General features: G+C 46.2%; 1 protein-coding gene across 1 annotated transcript in view; it reads right to left on the reverse strand.

Annotated features, from left to right (window-relative positions):
- Nucleotides 1-1,320: 1,320 nt before the first annotated feature.
- Nucleotides 1,321-19,439, reverse strand: part of Dnah9 (dynein axonemal heavy chain 9) — a 343,066-nt gene continuing 324,947 nt past the window's right edge. Inside the window, exons 64-69 of the mRNA XM_032914418.1 lie at nt 17,781-17,972; nt 16,686-16,877; nt 14,974-15,144; nt 10,576-10,758; nt 4,114-4,503; nt 1,321-1,768 (exon numbers count right to left, since the gene is read on the reverse strand). Of these exons, the coding sequence (XP_032770309.1) occupies nt 1,541-1,768; nt 4,114-4,503; nt 10,576-10,758; nt 14,974-15,144; nt 16,686-16,877; nt 17,781-17,972 (1,356 nt within the window). The 3' untranslated portion in view covers nt 1,321-1,540. The remainder of the gene's footprint in view (nt 1,769-4,113; nt 4,504-10,575; nt 10,759-14,973; nt 15,145-16,685; nt 16,878-17,780; nt 17,973-19,439) is intronic.

The following is a 19,439-nucleotide window of genomic DNA, read 5'->3' on the forward strand; positions in this document are numbered from 1 at the left end:
GCAGGGTTGCTGTGCCATGCTGGCTGTTGGAGTGGTCTGTAAGTGCTGTGCTGGCAGGCGTTAGAGCTGGCTAGGACTGTTGGTTGCCTCGCATCTCTGGGAACTTGCACTGAGCCTTCTGGTACTAAGAAAGTTAGTTCTCAGATCAGGTCAGTTGTAACTCAGGGGTCTGTGCCCTGTTTCTGACGTGCGTCGTATTCAGCAAAAGGAACCTCCACCTGGTGGTGAGTAAGAACAATGACATAATAGGCTCAATACTGGGGTAGCCCTGACCAACAACCGCAAAAGACAGCTTCTCATGCATGCTGTTGGGGGTCAGTTTAGATGAGAAAAGTTCACTAAAACTGTACCCATATTTATATGCGGAATTATGTGTATTATAGTTTTTAATAATAGTATGATTCTTTGTGGCTTTTTCAGCCATCCTTATTGCTGTTTTATCTACTTCCCTCCATCTTCTGGATTACCACCTTCTTCTTCCCTAAAGAATTCCCCTTTCCCATTTTTTTTTAAACCTTACCAAGTTGAGTCAGAAACTATATAAAGTAGGATTCCAGCTTTGCTCTGACAAGTCCTCTTGTATCTCATGAAGCACTGTCTAATAGAAATTAAATACTGCTGCAAGGGTATGAAGAAAGAGGAAGGATGACCCCCGCTCCTCCGGACCTTCCTTACCAGAGTCACTTGACAGAGTGTGTCAAACCCATCAAAACTGCACAGCCATTTAGTATCCAGTGGAGGTGTGCACAGTGGGAAATCTGGAAAGCTTCAGGTGAGTAGCTTCGTGGTCTAAGCCTCTCCTTGGGGGTCTCATGAGGAGTGTTCAGAATAGCAAAGCTAATGGGATCTGCTTGCATTCTTACAGATGTATCCTCAGCAAACAGTGAGTAGGAAGGTTATTTGGTAGATGCCTGACTTAACCACAGGCCACTGTGACAGGTGCCATATGACAGCCACTACCACAGAGGTGATCTTGTTAGAGTCTTACTGGAATGCAGCCACACCCACTTGGTTACATGTCTAGGCTGCGGCCATATAGAGGGTTTCTAGCCAAGAATGTGGCTTGTGAAGCCTTGGGTACTTACTCTGGCTGTTTACAGAGAAATGCTAGTGTTGTAACACTAAGACTTCTAAACAGGGCAGTGTTTCCCAAGCAGTGATGTCATGCAGATTACGATCGATGGGAACTGCCTGTCCGTGGGAGGTGTTGGGAGCTGGAGCACAAAGGTCCATCCAGGACTGCGCTGTGTAACAAGGTCTGTGGTCATTACCAGCTCGTCTTGGCCTCTTTACCATTATTTAAGACAGCAGATTTTAGAATAGTTGAGTAAACCACTTTATTTGAGAAATTTACTACTCAAAGTTCCCCCACTATTTCTGGGCTGACTCTAAGAACTCAGCCTCACTTGAGGCGCTCCCAGTCCTCTAGAGAAATTCTACAGAGGTTTAATGCCTATGATTTCTTCTAAGAAATCACCTGCTTGCCTGTCAGGGAGCTGTGAGTGACCCTCCTTTCTTCTCCCAGAGTCTCTTAAAGATGCTAAATCTGGAGAAGCAAGGCAACACCAGCCAGAACCCACTTGGAAGGGTTTTCTTTAGTCTTCAGATTGAAAGTCCACACATAGGTGGGTCCCCGTTGACAAGTCTTGTACACAGGACAAGCATAGACGCTTCGGCAATCTTGCTTCTCTGCCGGAATGGCCTTGAGGAACATCACAGGCATGGGGGGTGTCAGGTCCTTCAGTTTTGCCTCTGCAATGATCCCAGCCTAAGAACAAGAATGTGAAGAGAGCCACTTTAGTCCCAGAGTCCAGGCAGCCAGCATTCCCCAGGTTCTGGCCGAACCCTCCCACTCTTCAGGGTTCTCCCAATAACCTACAATGGAAACTCTCTCCTACTTTAAAAATACATGTCTTTGTGCTTAACACAAATCATCTCTTTTGTTTGTTCATTTATTTGAAAGGGAAGTCTTGCTGTGTAACTGAGGCTGTACTTAAACTCATTCTTCTGCCAGCTTCCTGAGTGCTAGGATTATAAGCATGTGATATTACAACTGGCTTTAAAGTCAATTGCTGATGTTGAGCTCTAAAGGTTATCTATCCTGTACAGATTAATCTATTTTCAGATGGATTCTCCCTCTTTCATATATCCACTTTATCAGAATATGAAGGGCAAGTATGTGGCGGATGCCATGTTAGAGCTCTAGACAGGGAAGGGAATGCAATTTCTGCCAGCACATGCTTTTTAGATTTGAGGTTATGGCTACACACAGTTGCTACCTCTTTGATATTTTGTTACCTCTGGGGCATTTCAACTTTTTGTAAGGAAGTACTTTTTTCCACTCCAGTAACTGGGGACAAGGTGGGTCTTTGCTATTTTCAGATTGGGTTGTCTTATGGTTTTCTGGGAGGGCTCAGTAGACTAATCAAAGACCACTATCTAATTGGCTATAAAGACTACCGATTCTAAGATGTTCTCAGGAACAAAAGAGTTGTTAGCCAGATAAACTTGGACTTGCAGCAAGCACAATGAAGGTGAGACTTTCTCGAGTTTTCGGAAGACACTTAACCTGCTGCTGTCCCAAACTCTCTCCAACCACAGGACTCTTCCTTACCACAGGTGGTGCTGAGTGCTTCATGAAGTGCCCCTTGGACCTTTTGGGTCTGCTGATCCCTTTACCATGTGCCTCTGACCTGCCCTTTTTAATGAACAGAATAATTTGGTTTATTTTCATGAAATGTATTAAAATGATTTGCCTTTCTAGTTCTTTCAGAGTCATGGTGGAGAATAGAAACTAGTGAACAGAGGGACTGCCGTTTGTCCACAGGACAGAACGTTCAAGCTGAGGAAGAGCAGGCCAAACTTAGGCTGTTTTTAACGTACCATAAAGCCAGCCCTTTAAAAGTTAATGGGTCAGTGTTCTTAAGGATTAATAATATTAGTTTCGGATTATATTCATTCCTCCAGAAAGAGGTGCCCATTACCAGTTGCCAGCAATGTTAGATATTCACACCACCTATGCTGCGGGAAAGGCTTTCGCAGAGGTGGACTCCCTTTGTAAACTTTATAAACCCTCAAGGCAGGAAAGTGGCCAGGGCCCTGCCTGAAGAGCTGCAGCAGCAGGCCCTTCCCCAGACCTAACTGTCATAAAGGTCATCTCTAGCCCCTTAACAGGACCCTCCCAAGAGTATGCTAATTTCAGGCAAAAAGTCTGAACAAAACGCACCAATCCCTGAGTTCCCCCAAGCTCAGGACTTGAAATCCTACCAGTGCTCATCCTGGAAGGCTCCACCCTAGAAAGCTCCACCCTCCAAGAACCCCTATATAATAATCACTGCACTTTGTCCCGTTCCCTGTTGTCCGCTCTGGAGCCTCTGATCTTTTGAGATTTGCTGCCTGGTGTGACTCTCATTGGAGGAAGACAAGCAATGAAGAGAGGGGAAGCAGCAGCAGGACTGAGTCTCCTGAGCTCCTCAGCTGGGGTTTCCCTTCCCCCAGGATCTGGACTGCCTCTGCTGAGGCTTCCTCAGAGCCATTTGGTCCCTGGGCTCACCTGTCTCAGGATGCCTTTCCAGTGGGACACTGTCCCACCTCAGAGCTGTGTAGTTCCTGCACCCCAGTGTCTTGGGATACCTTTCCATTGGGCCAGCTTCTCCCCTCAGATGTGTGTGGTTCCTGGGCTTCTGAGTCCCAGAATAGCTTCCCATCCGAGCAAAAAGGCCAACAATCAGTACCATGGAATCTATGTCAGCTGTCTGCGGACCAGATGCAGTCCAATTCTCTTACATGGAAACCCATTTGATTTCACAGTGGCCGTTCTCCCATTTTGCAGTTTGGTCAATGGGGCTCTTGAGAGGAAACACTAGACCATAGCCACATGATTAATAAATGGAGGTGCAAAGGTCAGATCCAGCTAGCGTGGTTGCATGGGTCTCATTTTCAGCACACTCTTCTCCCTCTTCTGAGCCTTTGCTCTTGGGTAGGTTTAAAAAAAGCTCTCAAGGAGAGAAAGGGCACCTAGGTAAAAAGATTCCGGAGCACTGCACCGGACAGTCAATGTGCATGGCATCAAGCCCACCCCAAGGTGTCATCTGGCTTGTCTGCAGACTATACCTGTGTGTCCCAGCAGGCGCCTTCCATGAAGAGCCCATAGATGTAGGCCCCTTCCCGAGGAGGGCTCCGGAACTCCTCTCTGTTCTTCTTTGTCACATCACATTGCAGGGCCATCTGGTCTAGTGGCCATTCATTCTTGCGAGCCATGGACTGCATAATGGCAGTCAGGAAGGACTGGGGGTTGAAGAAGCCCGTCAGCCACACAGTTGAGGGCATCACGAAGTCCCCTGTCCAGGTCTCTAGCTCTTTGATTCTGTTAAGCAGGTCCAGAAACCAGGCTGCAAGGCCTGCTGTGGAAGGGTAGGCTCTCCTGGCCCAGGGCTCTGGGACCACATCTAGATATAGGGCATTCTGTAAGTTCTCCATCTCGCTGGTCATGGTCAGCTCCCCCTAAAGACCAAAAGGAAGAAAAGGAGTTAAGGAGGCAGAAGTCTCAGGGAGCACTGGCCTTTGTGTCTTCTGACTCAGGCGGGAGCTGACTGCAGCGGTGCAGGCTGCTAGTGTGGTTCTGTCTTGTAGTTGCTTTGCAGAATTTGTCTAATGAAGGCTGGTGCTTCAGAACCTGCCTAGTACCCACAGCTGCACAAGGGCAGTAATAATGAGAAAGCTGCTGCTGCTGCAATGCATTGCTGCTCCACAAAGCAGTGGCAGCACAGATGTAGCCGAATTCCAGTGCAGTTACTGGGCCTGGATACTGAAAGCTCCCATGGTAGTTCTGGCAAAGTCAATAACCCTTTCATGGGCTAACACTTCCTATTGGCAGCATTGCATGCACCTATTAGCCATATGTGGTCAGTCAGACATGGATGTTCTGAGCATCAGAGAAGCTTCAACATGCATGGTTCTTTTGCTTCGACTTACATCCTAGTCCAAGTGAGGGTAAGGAAGTCACATGGCATAACAGGGAAGAGAAGGATGCTGGTCTTCTCATTTGTCAGGAGGAGTAAAATTTCAGCTGGGTCTCCTGGATACCCAGAGCATTTGTGAATATGTAATACATAAAGGGGCTGAGGAAAGGTAGGAGAATGGGGTAGAGCTGATGTCCTGGTATGTTCTGTACAGCAGAGATGTACAGGATAAGCCTGGGTATGAAATTGGTTTCGCAGACTGTTCCTACTCTGAGTGGAAAGGCAAATTTTCCATTGATGGAGACTGTAGAATGTTATGTTACAGCTGCTGTAGGTGGATAGGAAGAGACTAGGGCCAAACTCTGACCACTAGGGCCCATTTTCATTTTTTAAATCATGCGTGTGCGCGCAAATGTGTCTATGTGAAGGTTTGTACTTTTGCCAGGGCATGGTACAGCTTAAGAAAAACAGTATAATGTGACTATAGCATCACCATTTACTTGCTAATCTGGTTAAGAGGATATGTACAAAAGTAACTGATTATTATGAAAAACAAAGTATCCCAGAGCAAACGTGTGTGTGTGTGTGTGTGTGTGTGTGTGTGTGTGTGTGTGTGTGTGTGTACCTCTCCCGGACACACACACACACACACACACACACACACACACAGATCCAAACAGACTTCCTGTCCCACAGATGGGACCAGCTGTGAAACCAGGCTCTATGGAACCCCCTAGGAAGGGCAACACCACGAGAGATCCCCAAGTGAAATGTGTTCTTAGTGAGTACACACTTTGGGGATGCTAGGAGGATGTTGTGTGGTGGGACAAGGGCTTGATGTGAATCTGTAATTGAACCTCAAAACCATGCTAGAAAAATAAGGTCTAATTTTTTTAAATGCAATGCTTAATGCTTAACACCCTTCAGAAATCTAACCTCCTTTTGACAACAAAGGTACACAAAATAGGAAATTTAATGCCTTAACATTTTCCCCACATCTTATGATATTGTAATGTATTCTGACAACGATTTGCACTGACTAACTTGAATGCCAAGTAAGAGAAACTGAAAGAATGCCATGCCTACTAGGCTTCCCCACGTTCCCACAGAAGCAGGAACTACTGTGGAATCAGAGCCACCTCATAATGTGGTTTCTGAACCAAGGTATTTTCATTACTTTGAGCAGAAGTAGAAAGGATCAATCTTCAGGGAGCTGGGAGGCAACAATGCCAATTCAAGTGTATCTGTATTGCCTTCTTAGGCCCAGGGGAGTACAGTTTGTCCTAAACAAAAAAAGGACATTTTCCTAAGATGTTGCCGGCGAGGTAGAGGCTGTTGTAGGTGGATAGGAAGAGACTAGGGCCAAACTCTGATCACCAGGGCCCATTTTCATTTTTTAAATCGTGTGTATGCGCAAATGTGTCTATGTGTCAAATGTGTCTGCATTCAGTCTCTGCAGGGGCCAAAAGGGGGCATTTGCTGTCTGGAGCTGAAGTTATAGCCCACCATAGGTGCTGAGAACCAAACTTGGGCCCTCTACAAGAACAACATGTGCTCTTAATGGATGGGCGGTCAGCAGCCCCTACTAGGGCTCTTCTTAAAAACTGTGATACAGTAAAGAAAATGGTTTCCTAACTTTCCCTAGCCTGGGTCTGAGCAGCACTGATTACTTTCTAAACATACCTGCTCACATGGGTTTTAAAAAAAAAACTTTAAAATACTCCCAGACCTGTGACACACTTCCTTGGTTTCCACACGAATGGGAAACTGGGAGAACACACTGCAGTCCATGTGGCACCTTTTCCAGGTATGGTGAAGGCAGCGTGTCTGTGACCTTATCTATTTTATTCATCCCTATAAATAAATGCTTTCATAATCTTTCTTTGATACAATAGAGTGAAAACCTTATTTCTCCCTATAGGCTCTCGTTCCTTTGAGTCACAGTGTGTTAGAAGCTAGATTCATAGGCTGAAGTCAGACTAAAGGTAAGGGAGGAGGTAGGCGAGCCCAGAAACCTCCATTTGGAAGGTCATTGGCAGCCAGGCTGTGTTCACAAGGCAGCAGAGACATTGAGTCCAAAGAGGACAGGCTGGAGATGACACGTCCCTTCAGGGCTTCATGCTCCATTCTGTCTGAGGGCTCAAGGTCCGCTCTCTATCCATTCTCAGGAAAATGGTCTTTGTAGCCAGCTGTACCTCACCCCACCCCACCCCAGCCAATCCTGGGGCTTGAGCCTGTGCTTTCACACATTGTAGGTATAGCACCGCATCACTGAACTATCTCTCCTATCCTTAGTGTTTAGAAATAGAGTTTCACTCCATAGTTCAAACTGGCCTTGAATTTGTAATCTTGCCTCTCCAGTGCTGGGATTGTAGACAAGTACACACATCATCCTCCCTGGCCCTGGCTTTCATTCACACACGTCAGCAGGAAAGCCAGAGATGGGAAGGAAATAGAATGGTAAGGGTCCCACATCTTCCACTATGGGTTCCAGACTGCAGTGGGCAGTGGCCAGCTCGTCTGAATCTCTGGTAGAGAAGGAGATAGCCAAAGGCATCAGGCCTAGGATGGTCAAAGAGTCAGAGCAAGATGCTCCCCTGGATTTGATCTGAAGTCAACAGTGTGCAGGAGTCAAGACCCAACATCGGCCAGGCAGCCTTTGCATTTGAACAAGGGGGCAGCCTTAGAAAAAGATAAAGCACAGGGAAAAACAACTAAGGTCATCAGTTATTTGAACAATGCGAGGTTCCAGGCATGCCCAATGCCGGGTTAGCCAAGGGAGACGAGACCCATTGGGATTCCAAGATTTTCCGGCAGCTGTGTTTCAAACCATGGAAGAGGCAAGTCTAATTTTCCTAATGCCTCTTTTTTAATGCCATATACCTAAAATAGAAAACATTTGGATATACAATCAAAAAATTTTTTAAAGATTTATTTATTTATTTCATGTATGTGGGTACACTGTCACTGACTTCAGACACACCAGAAGTGGGCATTGGATCCCATTACAGATGGTTGTGAGCCACCATGTGGTTGCTGGGAATTGAACTCATGATCTCTGGAAGAGCAGCCAGTGATCTTAACTGTTGAGCCATCTCTCCAGCCCCACAATCAAATTTTTAATGACACACTTTACAGCTTTTGGTCTTTTATCTTTGAAATCTATATGCCCTTTACTTTAGTATCTGTTGTATTGGACAGGTCTAAAAACTTGGATTCTCATGTGTACCTCTGTAGGAAGAGAATTTTCTAGTCTTCTTTTTCTCAGTGTATGCTCCTTGGAAAATTACAACTAGTTATAATGCTTCCCTCTCCTCCCCCCACCAAAAAAAAAAAAAAAAAAATCAGCGTTTAGAAATTTTGTAGATCAGGCTTTAGTGCATCTGGCTAATGGGAATCAGAACACCTAGAAAGACTGAGAGCCAGGTGTCTCATGTTGGTGAATTCTCAAGAGAAATTCTCTCTGTGGGACATGTCTATGGCCAGCTGGCTTTCCCCCAGATTTCTTCCCTCCTTCCCCCCCACCCCCGTCTGCATGCTTTGTGCTTTGAGCTGCTACAGACCTGCAGGGCTGTATCTCATAGCTCAGCTAGGACTTTTGGTATAGGTGGTCTTACAGCCAGTCCTGATTTACTGGGAACAGAAACATTTTTATCATAAGGCTGAGGGTGTTTGGTGAATAACTCAAAGGGTCAGGCATTTTGTGACTGTGCTGCCTAGTTTGGGATGACAGTTGGCTTGACTTAAGTGCCAGGAGGCTGGAGACACCCACTTTTTCCTACACTGAGCCAGCAGTAGCCTCAAGTCATGAAGTGACTGCGGAGAAGGGGTAAGGGACAAAGGGGAAATGTTAGCAGCATTAGCTCTTCTTGTTCCTGCTAGGTTGTCAGGTCACCTAAACCCCTGCTTAGCTTGGAAGCAGAGTTTCCCACTGGTCCATCTAGCAGTTCTGGTGTACATCCCTCTGGGAGGCCCTCCTGTTGCAGCTTTCCTCCTGGGGTTTCCTTCCTCTGCTGCTCCCCTTTTCTCTAAGTCTAAATGCTTTCCCTGCTTTGGCTTCCTTCTGCCTCCCCTCCTCCACGGAAGCTGTACTCACTCCCAGGGTCATCTGGTGCTGTTAACAAGGCCTCATCTTGGGGTCATTAGGGAGGACAACCAGACTGGTAGATGCAGATGGAGATAGGAGAATGTGTTACATGAGTCTGATGACCAGGCCACTCTGGGAACCATCTGCATAAAACTGTTTCCCAAGAGGATTCTGACTGGAAAATACCCTCCAGGTCATACAGGTTCCTCACTTCTAGGTTGTTGTTCCATCACATTCTAGAAGTTTATCAAACATGTGAAATGTTTGCTTCTGGCACAGCAGATGGACTTTTAGAACAGGCTCTTAGGTCCTCTGCTGTGGTCTCTAGCAGCCCTGTTATTTTGTCCTTCAGTGTACCTGTTCACCCTTCCTCAAAGGCCTCTCTATGCCTTCCTCTCCTATCTCATGGGCCTCTTTCTGATTCCTCCTCTAGCATCTGCTCATGAACCTTCTATCAGGCTGTCTTGCAGGGAAGGCAAGCATCCATGTCAGCATCTTTGTGTCCTTCCCCACAGAGTGTTGAGATCTGCCCACAGAGCCCATCAATCAATACTGTGGGAGCTAAACTGAGGGAGAGAAACTCCACACTGCTTCCCTATCTCTGCCCAGGCATTCTTCATGACAGACTACACAGAGGCGCAGTGAAGGTTCTTAGAAGAAAAATGAATGAACATATTAGAAGTCAAACGGGTACAGCCTGTGCCAAATCGCAGGCTTCAGTAGGCTATGATGGCAGCAAACCTACTCAAGAGAATTGCTACTGTGTACCTGAGGTGCAAAGTACGAGAGGCAAGGGGCTGCTTCACATCCATCAGCGTATCTGATTATACGCTGGCATGGAACTTGGAAGCCATCAAATGCTGCCTGCCCTCAACAGCCTGGGCTTACCCATCTCGTCTGCCATATTAGTTCCCCCTGCCCATAGTGTGTATGTGTGGGGGTATGGAGATTAAAAGAAAAAAAACAAATAACTCTAGATTTTTTTACTGCTTGGTAGTTTGTTTACACACACACACACACACACACACACACACACACACACACACACACACACACACACACAGACACACACACACACAGTGCCATCATTGTATAACTTCCAAAACTAGACATTGGACTAGACTGGACTTTGAGGGCTTGACTAAGCTTTCAATGTAAGCTACAAGTTTCTGGATTATAGGCACATTCTGAGATACTGGGGATCAAACCCAGGGCCTTGTGCATGCTGGACAAGCTCTACCACTGAGCTGCTCCTCCCACCAGAGATTATAACTCTTTTACTAACGATGTCAGTGTAGACACATGCATGTCATCATTCACAAACATAGAAGACTATTGAACAGGGATGAATACTATGCTCCTTCTTTCAGACGTCTGCATAGCCAGTCTGGCTTCTGTGGAGCGACACGTTTCAGGCATTTCTGTGGCTTTGGAGCAGTTGCCCTTCAGTGCCCCTGCCCTTTGTTGTCTGTCACTCTGTCCCTGTCGGATCCAGCCATGTCCTCCAGCTATGTCCCTCTCACTCACCTGTAAACCAAGATGCAGCTCTCTTAGCGAGCGCTGGATCTCTCTGGTCAGGATGTTCATGCGTTCACACTCCTGGAGGGCAACTACAATGTAGGGGGTGCGTTCCTCCACCTTAGCCATTAGCTCTGGGATGTTAAATTCATCTGTCACCCTATCCAGTATTTCTTCCAGAAAGGCTTTGACCTGTTCCATGACAGAAAACACAGAGCTAAGAAGGGACTCCATGGAAACACTGGCCTCATATGGTAAATCCGGCTTTGTTAACTTTGACATCTCCATCCCTCCCTCCAGAGCAGACCTCTTTCTTCTTTGGGAAATGGCTTACCCATCTTTCTGGAGAGTCATGGGTACAAGCTTCTCTTTACTCAAGTTATATGGATCTGATTCTTTTGGGTGGGGGGCTCAAAAGCCCCAGGGGTAGTATGCCCCTATTTTTATTAATTAATTTAACATGGCCATACTATCAAACTACCTTCTAAATTCACGTCTCTCTGCCCACAGGTGAGTGAAGCTCTTCAACCTCCTCAGAGAAGCTGCTTTGTGCAGTGGATGAGGGTTGATGTAGAAATTCAAGACCAGTCAGTGACTGTGATGTGCTCAGTCACACGTGGGGCATCTATATCACTCCACGGCAGGGATCAGGAGCGTGGCAGGAAAGGGGGTAAAGATTGTAATAGCTGGAAGCTGGCGAGAACCTAAGCAAAACAGTGTCAGGACATGGCAGGACGGTTGTATTTTTAAATTTGTAGCAGCTGTGGTTGCTTGCAAAAGACCTGCAAATGATGAAGCCAGTCCACTCCCAGCCCTACATGAGGTGATTATTAAAAACCAACCATGACAGAAGCAACAAAACCCATGATGCTTAGGGTATACGGAGATGGAGTTCCAAATTTGGGTTGAGTTCCAGAAAGTAGTAGGGGGTAAATATGATCAAAATACATTGTCTGAAAATCTCTAAGAGTTAATATAATAAAAAACATTCAAGGGATTCTATCCCCCTATAATGGACACTACATGATGGTCACCCACCACCTGCTGTCTTTCCTCTCATCACACACTGGCTTGCTTGCTTGGGTCAGCTAAGCCAGGATTGAGGAATGACCTCAGGACACTTCTCTCCAGAGGCTGGCCAGTCCCTGTGACTTGTGTGACCAGCCTGAAAAGGATTCTAAAAATTAACGTTGAGAAACTCACAAGCTGACCTGATTAGCTATAGGAACTAAAGTGGATCTTTGGCCTCGGATGCCCCTTGTGGGCCATGCGGGGCTAAAGCACACAAGCACATATTGACAGCTCTCCACGTCAGTGGTTCTGACATCCCCAGATCCAGCCGACCAGGGATCAAAATCCAAACATATCTTGTCATTATTCCTTAAACAACACAGTATAACTATTTGCACAACTTTAGGCATTATAACTAATCCAGTGGTGACATAAGGCATATGGAATGGAATAAACTATACCTTAGTAAAGCACTTTCCTAGCAATGCATAAGGCCCAGCACTGTGTAACGGTTTACCAGAGGATGTGCAGAGCTTACATGCTGATACTAAGCCATTGACATAAGGCATTTGGGACCTTGGCATTTATAGGGAGGGGCATGGATATTGGGGGATTCCCTTCACTTCCTTCTGTATTTCCATGCAGTGATACTGTGGGTTTTTTTTTTTTTAATTTGTGAATTCTGAAAGTGGTATGGTCATCTATCACTTAACACCTTCCCACAATTCCTGTTCCTTTACAAACTACCAGCTCATTAGGCCTGAGGAATTAGAGTAACCCTGGGAAATTGAAACTGAGGTACAAAGACTGTGGGTTATTTGGGGGCAAGCACTTGGAGGCTGAGCCTGCTCTTTTGGAGGAAATGAGTGAACCTGGGAGGTTCGTTAGCAGAGAAAGACAAGTGAAGCTATGCACACGTCATGGCCATATGGCCAGCAGAGTAGAGTGGGGGGAGCCAGAAGGTGTGAGCAGGTGAGCACATGCTAGCCTTTCCAAGCTGTAAGAGCTGAGCTCTACAGGCCTGTGCCTATCCGCACTTTGTTCACTTCGACATCTCCATCCCTTCCTTCAGAGCAGACCTCTTTCTTTGGGAAATGTCTTCTCCATCTTTCTGGAGAGTCGCTGGTGCAAGCTTCTCCTTACTCAAGTAAGGATCAGATTATATTCTCAGGAGCATGAAAGTTTAAAATCCGGGATCCAAGGAGCCAGTAGGAGGGAGGGATCCTGAAGGACCCTGCAGGCTTCTTCCACCCTGAGACCCTGGAGCCACTTGTCTTTGCCTTTCCTTTGATTGGTTCATCTGACAGGAAACTAGGTTTTGCTTAGTGGAGCTAGATCTGTACCTATTGCTAACAACCAAGAAGCCCTGACTGAGTTAACCCTGTTTTCATGGGATGCAAGCAAGTCAGTTAGGCCTCAGGTTTTCATCTGTAAGCACATCCACTAGAGCCTTTCTTGGTTGGCTCCCTTCCCCCAACTCCGAGGGTTGACTTGAAGATCAAATCAAATGAGCTGATGGATGTTGTGGCATCTGAAAGCTTTAAAGGACTATATTAATGTAAAGGATGATTAATATACACCTTGCCTTGAACTGCAAACACACAATCCATTCCCCAGAAAAAGAGCTGATGGTAGGAGGGGAAAAAAAAAGAGCCCATCATCCTACGCCAATGGGTCTCTGGTTGCTATCATAGCAAAAAGTGGAATGGAATTTTAATGGTACCTGAAAGCTGCTGCCAGAGCCGAAGACAAATGGCTAAATTTATATTATATTTCTCTCTGGAGTGGAATTGAAGAAACAGTCCTGTATCAGTGAGCGGCCATTTGGCTGTGACTCATAATGAGATGACGAGATGGTCTAGAGGCATTACTCCAAAATACACAAGGATGGGGACACTGAGTTCTCTCCTGTCTCTTGTCAAGTCAGGAGGATGTGAAGGCCTGGGAAGGAGCTGGGGATGGGGAGAAGCTGGGCAGAGACAGAGAGGACTCTCCTTTTCTCAGGGAGCCTTGGAGTCCTTCAAAGAGAAGGGATGCCTTCCAAGGGGTGAGGTCAACGTCATTTCCATAAGCAACACCTCTGCTTTTCCTTCTTTTTGAGAAAGTAATACACATTTATCAGAAATATCAGGGGAAAAAGGCCTTCTAGAATCTTTTCTTCTTAAGACAGAAAATACTGTAAAGCTGCCAATGTTTGCACATTTTCTTCAATGTACAGAACAGTTTCTCTTCTTAGTCATCATCCAGCCAGCCACATTCACTTAACCATTACTATTTATGCACTCGTCACCCATCCAACCACTACCATTGCCTATCAGTTTCTCTCCCTCTGTCTACAACACACACACACACACACACACACACACACACACACACACACACACACACATCTTTTCTTCTCCTCAGTACTGGGGATTGAATCCAGGCCTATCCCTATAAATCTTTTATTGTTGATTTACTTATTGATACAGGGTCCCACTTTGTACCCTGGCTGGCCTGAACTTGCTGTGTATGCTAGGTTGACTTTGAACTTACTGAGATCTGCCTGCTTCTGCCTCTCCAATTCTGGGATTAAAGGTGTGTGCTATTGCGACTGGCTTCCCTATAAATGTGGAGTAAAGCCTTCTGTTGCTACATATGAAATTGGTTTCTTCATTTAAAGTGTGTATTATTTCACCCTTTCAATGTACCCAATTTATTCTTCTACTTGTAACTGTTTTATTCACCATTTCCTCACCATAAAAATTCTGCAATAAATAAATGTAAATACATCATAAAATCTGTGTACTCTGGGTGCTTTTGCTGGGTGGTTTCTACGAAATAGAATCATGAGTGGAAAATATGAACACTTTGAACTTTGGCAGCTCTTGTCAAATTGTTCTACCAATTCGACCTTTACCAACAGAGATGACTAGGCCTTCTGTTTTAGGTCTCACAACTGTGGCCCATCACATTTGAAAACCCTTAGTGTTGTGGAAAATGACATTTTGCTTGCCTTAGATGTCACTGAGATAGTGTTGCTTTTCTTATTGGTTAGTAACTGAGTGGAGAAGGGTTTTACAGCCAACTCTGCAGCATCATTATTTACTTTGCCAAAGAATCTGGAAGTTGCTATCGAAGCTCCCAAGCCCTTCCTGCTTAGCCCTGACCTTCCCTTATTTCAGCACAAAAACCAAAAATCTGACTTTGAACTGGCAGAACCCAAAGGCAAGGACTTCCTCTGATTTAATCAGAGGCTCAGGGATGGGCCGAAGTAGGGAGAGAGGGATTGTTGGGGCAGGCGAGCATCTAAGCTGGTTTGTGTATATTAGTCACACTACCACTATGGATGATATTAGCAGAAAGGCATCTACTTGCAAGCCTTGGGTTCCCCAAACTATTGCAAGCCACACTCACCTTTTCTTCCCTTGTGCTGCCAGCTCCGTCTCCGGCCTGGCTGTCCCGAGGTTGCATCTCCAGCACGGTTCGGAAGAGCTTTTCCGATGTCTGGGTCAGGAAGCCGATCTCTGCGTTTGGGTGGAGGCCATAGAGGTAGGGAGACTCAGGGGGCAGCTCAGCATCAATATACTGAAACCAAGGCAAGATCGGCCAGAGTAACCAACTTGTCTCACACCCTGGGCCGGATCCTCTGTGGGACACAGAACCACCCACCACTGGTGGATCGCCGTCTACTTCACACACCAGGCACGTTTCCACTCAGCACCATTTTCTCCTCACACGGGACCAGTTCCCCACAACTCCCGTACAAAATGAGCATGAGACAGGGCTGGAGGAAGCAGATGGTTTACTTGCAAACTGAAGGGCTTACACTCCAAAAACAAACAAACAAACAAACAAACAAACAAAGCAAAACAAAAACAAAATAATTCCGAAATTGGAGTTGAAGCATTTTAAAACACGGTGCTGCCTAAATGCATCTCTCGTTAATTCTGGTAGCCACGGTTAGTCAGCCTAAGAGTCTTACCCAGTTTATGGAGGCCACTTTCCTCACTGATTGCTTTTCCTACCCATTCACATTCATTTTATAACCCCAAGAAGCTACCTTCCAAGTAAAGCTCCCGAAGGGGCTTTTGAGGCTTCTCGGTGTTGGTGTTGTGACTAGTTTAAACGCTGCTCATTCTTCACACTTCCTCCAGCCCATCCCTGGGCCCGTGGCAGGTGCCCGAGAACCATCTCTGATCTGACAGACTTCAGGGAAGCACCAGGAAGGGCTTCCGTCTCAGCCAGTTGGATATGTGGAAGTCAGATTACTGTGACCAACCAAGCCTCCTCACAGATGCTGCCCTTTTGAATTTCTTCTCACAGGTATGACTCTTCTGGATCAAATGACGTCTATGGTTATGACTCTTAAGTTTTATGAATTAAAAGCTTAAGTTTCTATGACAACTGTTTCCTCTCAAATTTGCTGTAAATGTTGGTAAGTTTTAGTTCTTTCGAGAATGCTGAAAAAAAAATCTAAAAATCTTTTTTCCTCCCCCACAAAAAAACAGTCTCTCAGTAGATTTCTCATGGCAGGTTAAAAAGAGAACTGGATGCTTTAAAAATAACTTCACTAATAGCACAGGAAAAACGGAAATGCCAGTTAAAAGAAATCTTAAGGAGAATGACTTTCCCTCATGTGAGTTTGCGTGCCTCTGTCAATAGCTGTCAACAGGAAATAGGAGGAGTAAGTGACCTGGCTACAAGATCACTTTCAGTGAAGATAATGATAAAGTTTATGCAGAGGTCTCTAAATTGCTACCTGAGAATTTCCCCCATTAAGATTGTTTTTTGTCAACATCTTGAATCAAAACAAGTAGATAACTGCCCCAGATGTTATTTGTAGGGAAGATTGACAAGTAGAACTATGAAATCAAACATTAAGGTTACAAAGATCTCCAAGCTCAATTTCATCTTTAATTTGAGGCTGGAAATCCTGAGTCTCTTGGGTTGAGCACTGTAATCTTGGGGCAGAGAGTGAGTTGAAATATACTCAGACTTAGCTCTCTGAGGGCCTCTTCCCTGGCTCCCAGAGTGCACATGTGCATGCTGAGTTGTGCACGTCAGTCAGGAGGAATTCTTGGGGCCTCCATGACTGTCACATTGCTGCAGACACAGCAGTTTCTTACCTGATGATAGCCACTGTAGTCCATGTTGCCTGGGAGTGGGAACCCTGGGGCCAGGGACAGCTCTCCTTCCAGCATTTCTGGCCTAATGAATTCCTCTAAATAGGTTCTGCAGAGTCTCCTGTCCCAGTCATCTGTGATATGGCCACCGTACATGATCTCACCAAACAGGTAACGCAAGTCATCATAGGGTACCTGAGTCAGAAGTGAGAGAGCGTGAGAAAGAATGATTTCCCTACAGGCTTTGGTGCTGGATGTCATCTTGAGATTAAAAGGGATTGCCCTTTTAAACTGTGTGTCCCCAGAACCTGGCAGTAGTAAGCGTTTGGGTTATATCAGGTTTTCTTTCCTGAACCCTTCACATAAGCAGTGAATGTCAGTGGAGGATGTGACATTCACTTTTTTGCCATTAATAACAGGATCAGTTGTCCCCTCTGAAAGTTCAGAGTAAACACATTACAGGATAGAAAACTGCTGAGTAAGAGTTACGGAGGGAAGCCATGTGAGACAAGCCAACCAACAGAGGGGGTGAAACTGTGGGGCTGGGCTCCCTTGGACTCAGGGCCATCGGCAGGACTTCTTGTGGCATCTGACCCTATGGTGCCCTTGCTGATGCTTCTGAGACAAGAGTTTTGATGGTACAAACAGTCCTTTGCGGTTTCTCTGAAATGGGTCTGACGAAGAGGAGGCTGGCTACGGTATGAATATGGTCTTTTCTCCACCTGAGGCAGAACCATATCCGTAGGAGGAGCTGTGTGTACCAATGAAAGCTCCACTCCTTTGCCTAATCAAGTTGGGTTGGGAACTTATATTGGGCGAGTATGGGGTCTCTTCCTGTCAACCCACAAATCCCTGCTGTGGTGTAAGCACATACAATCCGTCTGATGGATCTCTGCATGAATTCTCATGGGGCTGACAATTTGGATTCCTTTACTTCCTGGCTCTGACATCACAGTAGAACTTAGCCTGGGGCTGGTCCTTGGCTCGGAACTTCCTTATCTCCTCTGCGTGGGGTCTTCGACCTTCCTCACACCACAGAACCCTTGTGTGTGGGAAGCCCATATCGCAATGACCCGTAGCCATACACCTGTGTTTCACCTTTGTGTTAGCTTCCAGGAAATTGTACAGCACATTCACAGAGATGGTGAGGTCCCCAGTGTTAAAGGGGTAGGACCGATTCCATCCCTGCGGCCCAAACTTTCTTCTTTCGGCAACCACGGCATGAAAATAACACAAAGCAAAGAGGATGGTCTTGAACTCCGTCTCCCGGGAGCACATCTCCAGAGTGTCCTGGAAGAGAAGCATCATTAACAGTACTGACATAGTTCCCCTTACCTGGGTAGGCAAGGGTGTGGTGAAGATCAGGATTCACACCGGGTAAGGTTATGGTCACTCATGTCTGTGGTGTAATGCACAGTGAAGGGACTAATTATCGTTCTGAGGTGAGGCAAGGTGAGGGTCCCAGCTGGAGGCGGACATGCAGGAAGATGGGGTTCAGTTCAGCATTTGAGTTAAAGTTTATATTCAGGCAACAGTATGTTTTGTCTATAACCTCCTGCACACAGATGAACTACTTAGTACCTGGACACAGCTAATGAGAGCAGCAGAGGGTCTGTGGTTATGAATGAATTTATTCTATCAGTGTCACTGTGTCCCATGTACATGGGGACTCTTACAAACTGTCCTTTCCTGACCCTCTTGGAATAAGGATGTGTTCTTCTGTCTATGTGACAAGGAACCCTTGGCTTCTGAACTGCAAAGCTTCTGAAGGAGAGAGAGGATAGGATCCAGACTCACAGCAATGGGAGATGCCGTACCATCCATGTACTTCCCTGCTCCCCACATTCTGGGAAGGAATACCCAACACGAGGCTGAGCAAACAGTATGGAGGGGTCTGACTGCAGAGCATGTGGAGGGCAGGTATGGGGCTCAGGACAAAGGGAGGGATGAACTGGTACAAGGAAAGAAGGAAGCAGGTGCTGGTCCAGAGGAAGTCAGCCAGGTCCCGCTTGGTGGACCTTCAGGAGGGTGTTGGTGATAGACAATAAGGGTAAGCCTACATTTTAAAGGGATGGGGGGCAGTCTCTGGATCCCCTGAAGTAAAAAAAAAAAGAAACAAAAATACAAAGTTTCTTTCTTTTCATTTTGGAGCAAGATGTGGCAGCCAGAGCCCAAGAAGGTGCTTGGAAGTCTCCCCACTGCATATGTTCAGTCCTGATGCTTGTTCTAGGAACCACCGTAGGCTGTGTTCGCACAGGGCAGGGACCACAGGGGAAAGCAGACTGTGGGAGCTTCTGGTACTGCTGATGTTCCCACAGGGACACTCCCCCTGAACACACGACACTTCTTCGGTTGTTGCTCTCACTGGGGCAGAAGTGGTATGGAGGGATAAGCTATGGCCTTGTGAGACTTCCACAACTGCTCTGTGGATAGGACAACTCTCCATCAACTACAGGATGCCTCGTTACTCCTTACATATTTGGAAAAGAAACAGTCTGTGGGAAAATGCCTTTTAGCACGACTACCTTTAATGCCAAGATGGGCCGACAGTGAAACATTCCCATCAAAGTCAGAATGAAACCACCACCTCCAAATAATGTAACTACTGGGGAAGCAGGGAGCCAAGAAATGTATCCCTCACAGGGTTAAAACGGGTTTCTCGGGGAGCAGGATGAATTTCCACAGCCCTCTGCTGGAAGCAACGGACAACCTCATAAATCTGCCCTCAGAATGAGTCTCTCTCGGTGGCTATAAACA

This window comes from Rattus rattus, chromosome 9 (assembly GCF_011064425.1).
Source record: "Rattus rattus isolate New Zealand chromosome 9, Rrattus_CSIRO_v1, whole genome shotgun sequence".
NCBI classification, from domain to species: domain Eukaryota; kingdom Metazoa; phylum Chordata; class Mammalia; order Rodentia; family Muridae; genus Rattus; species Rattus rattus.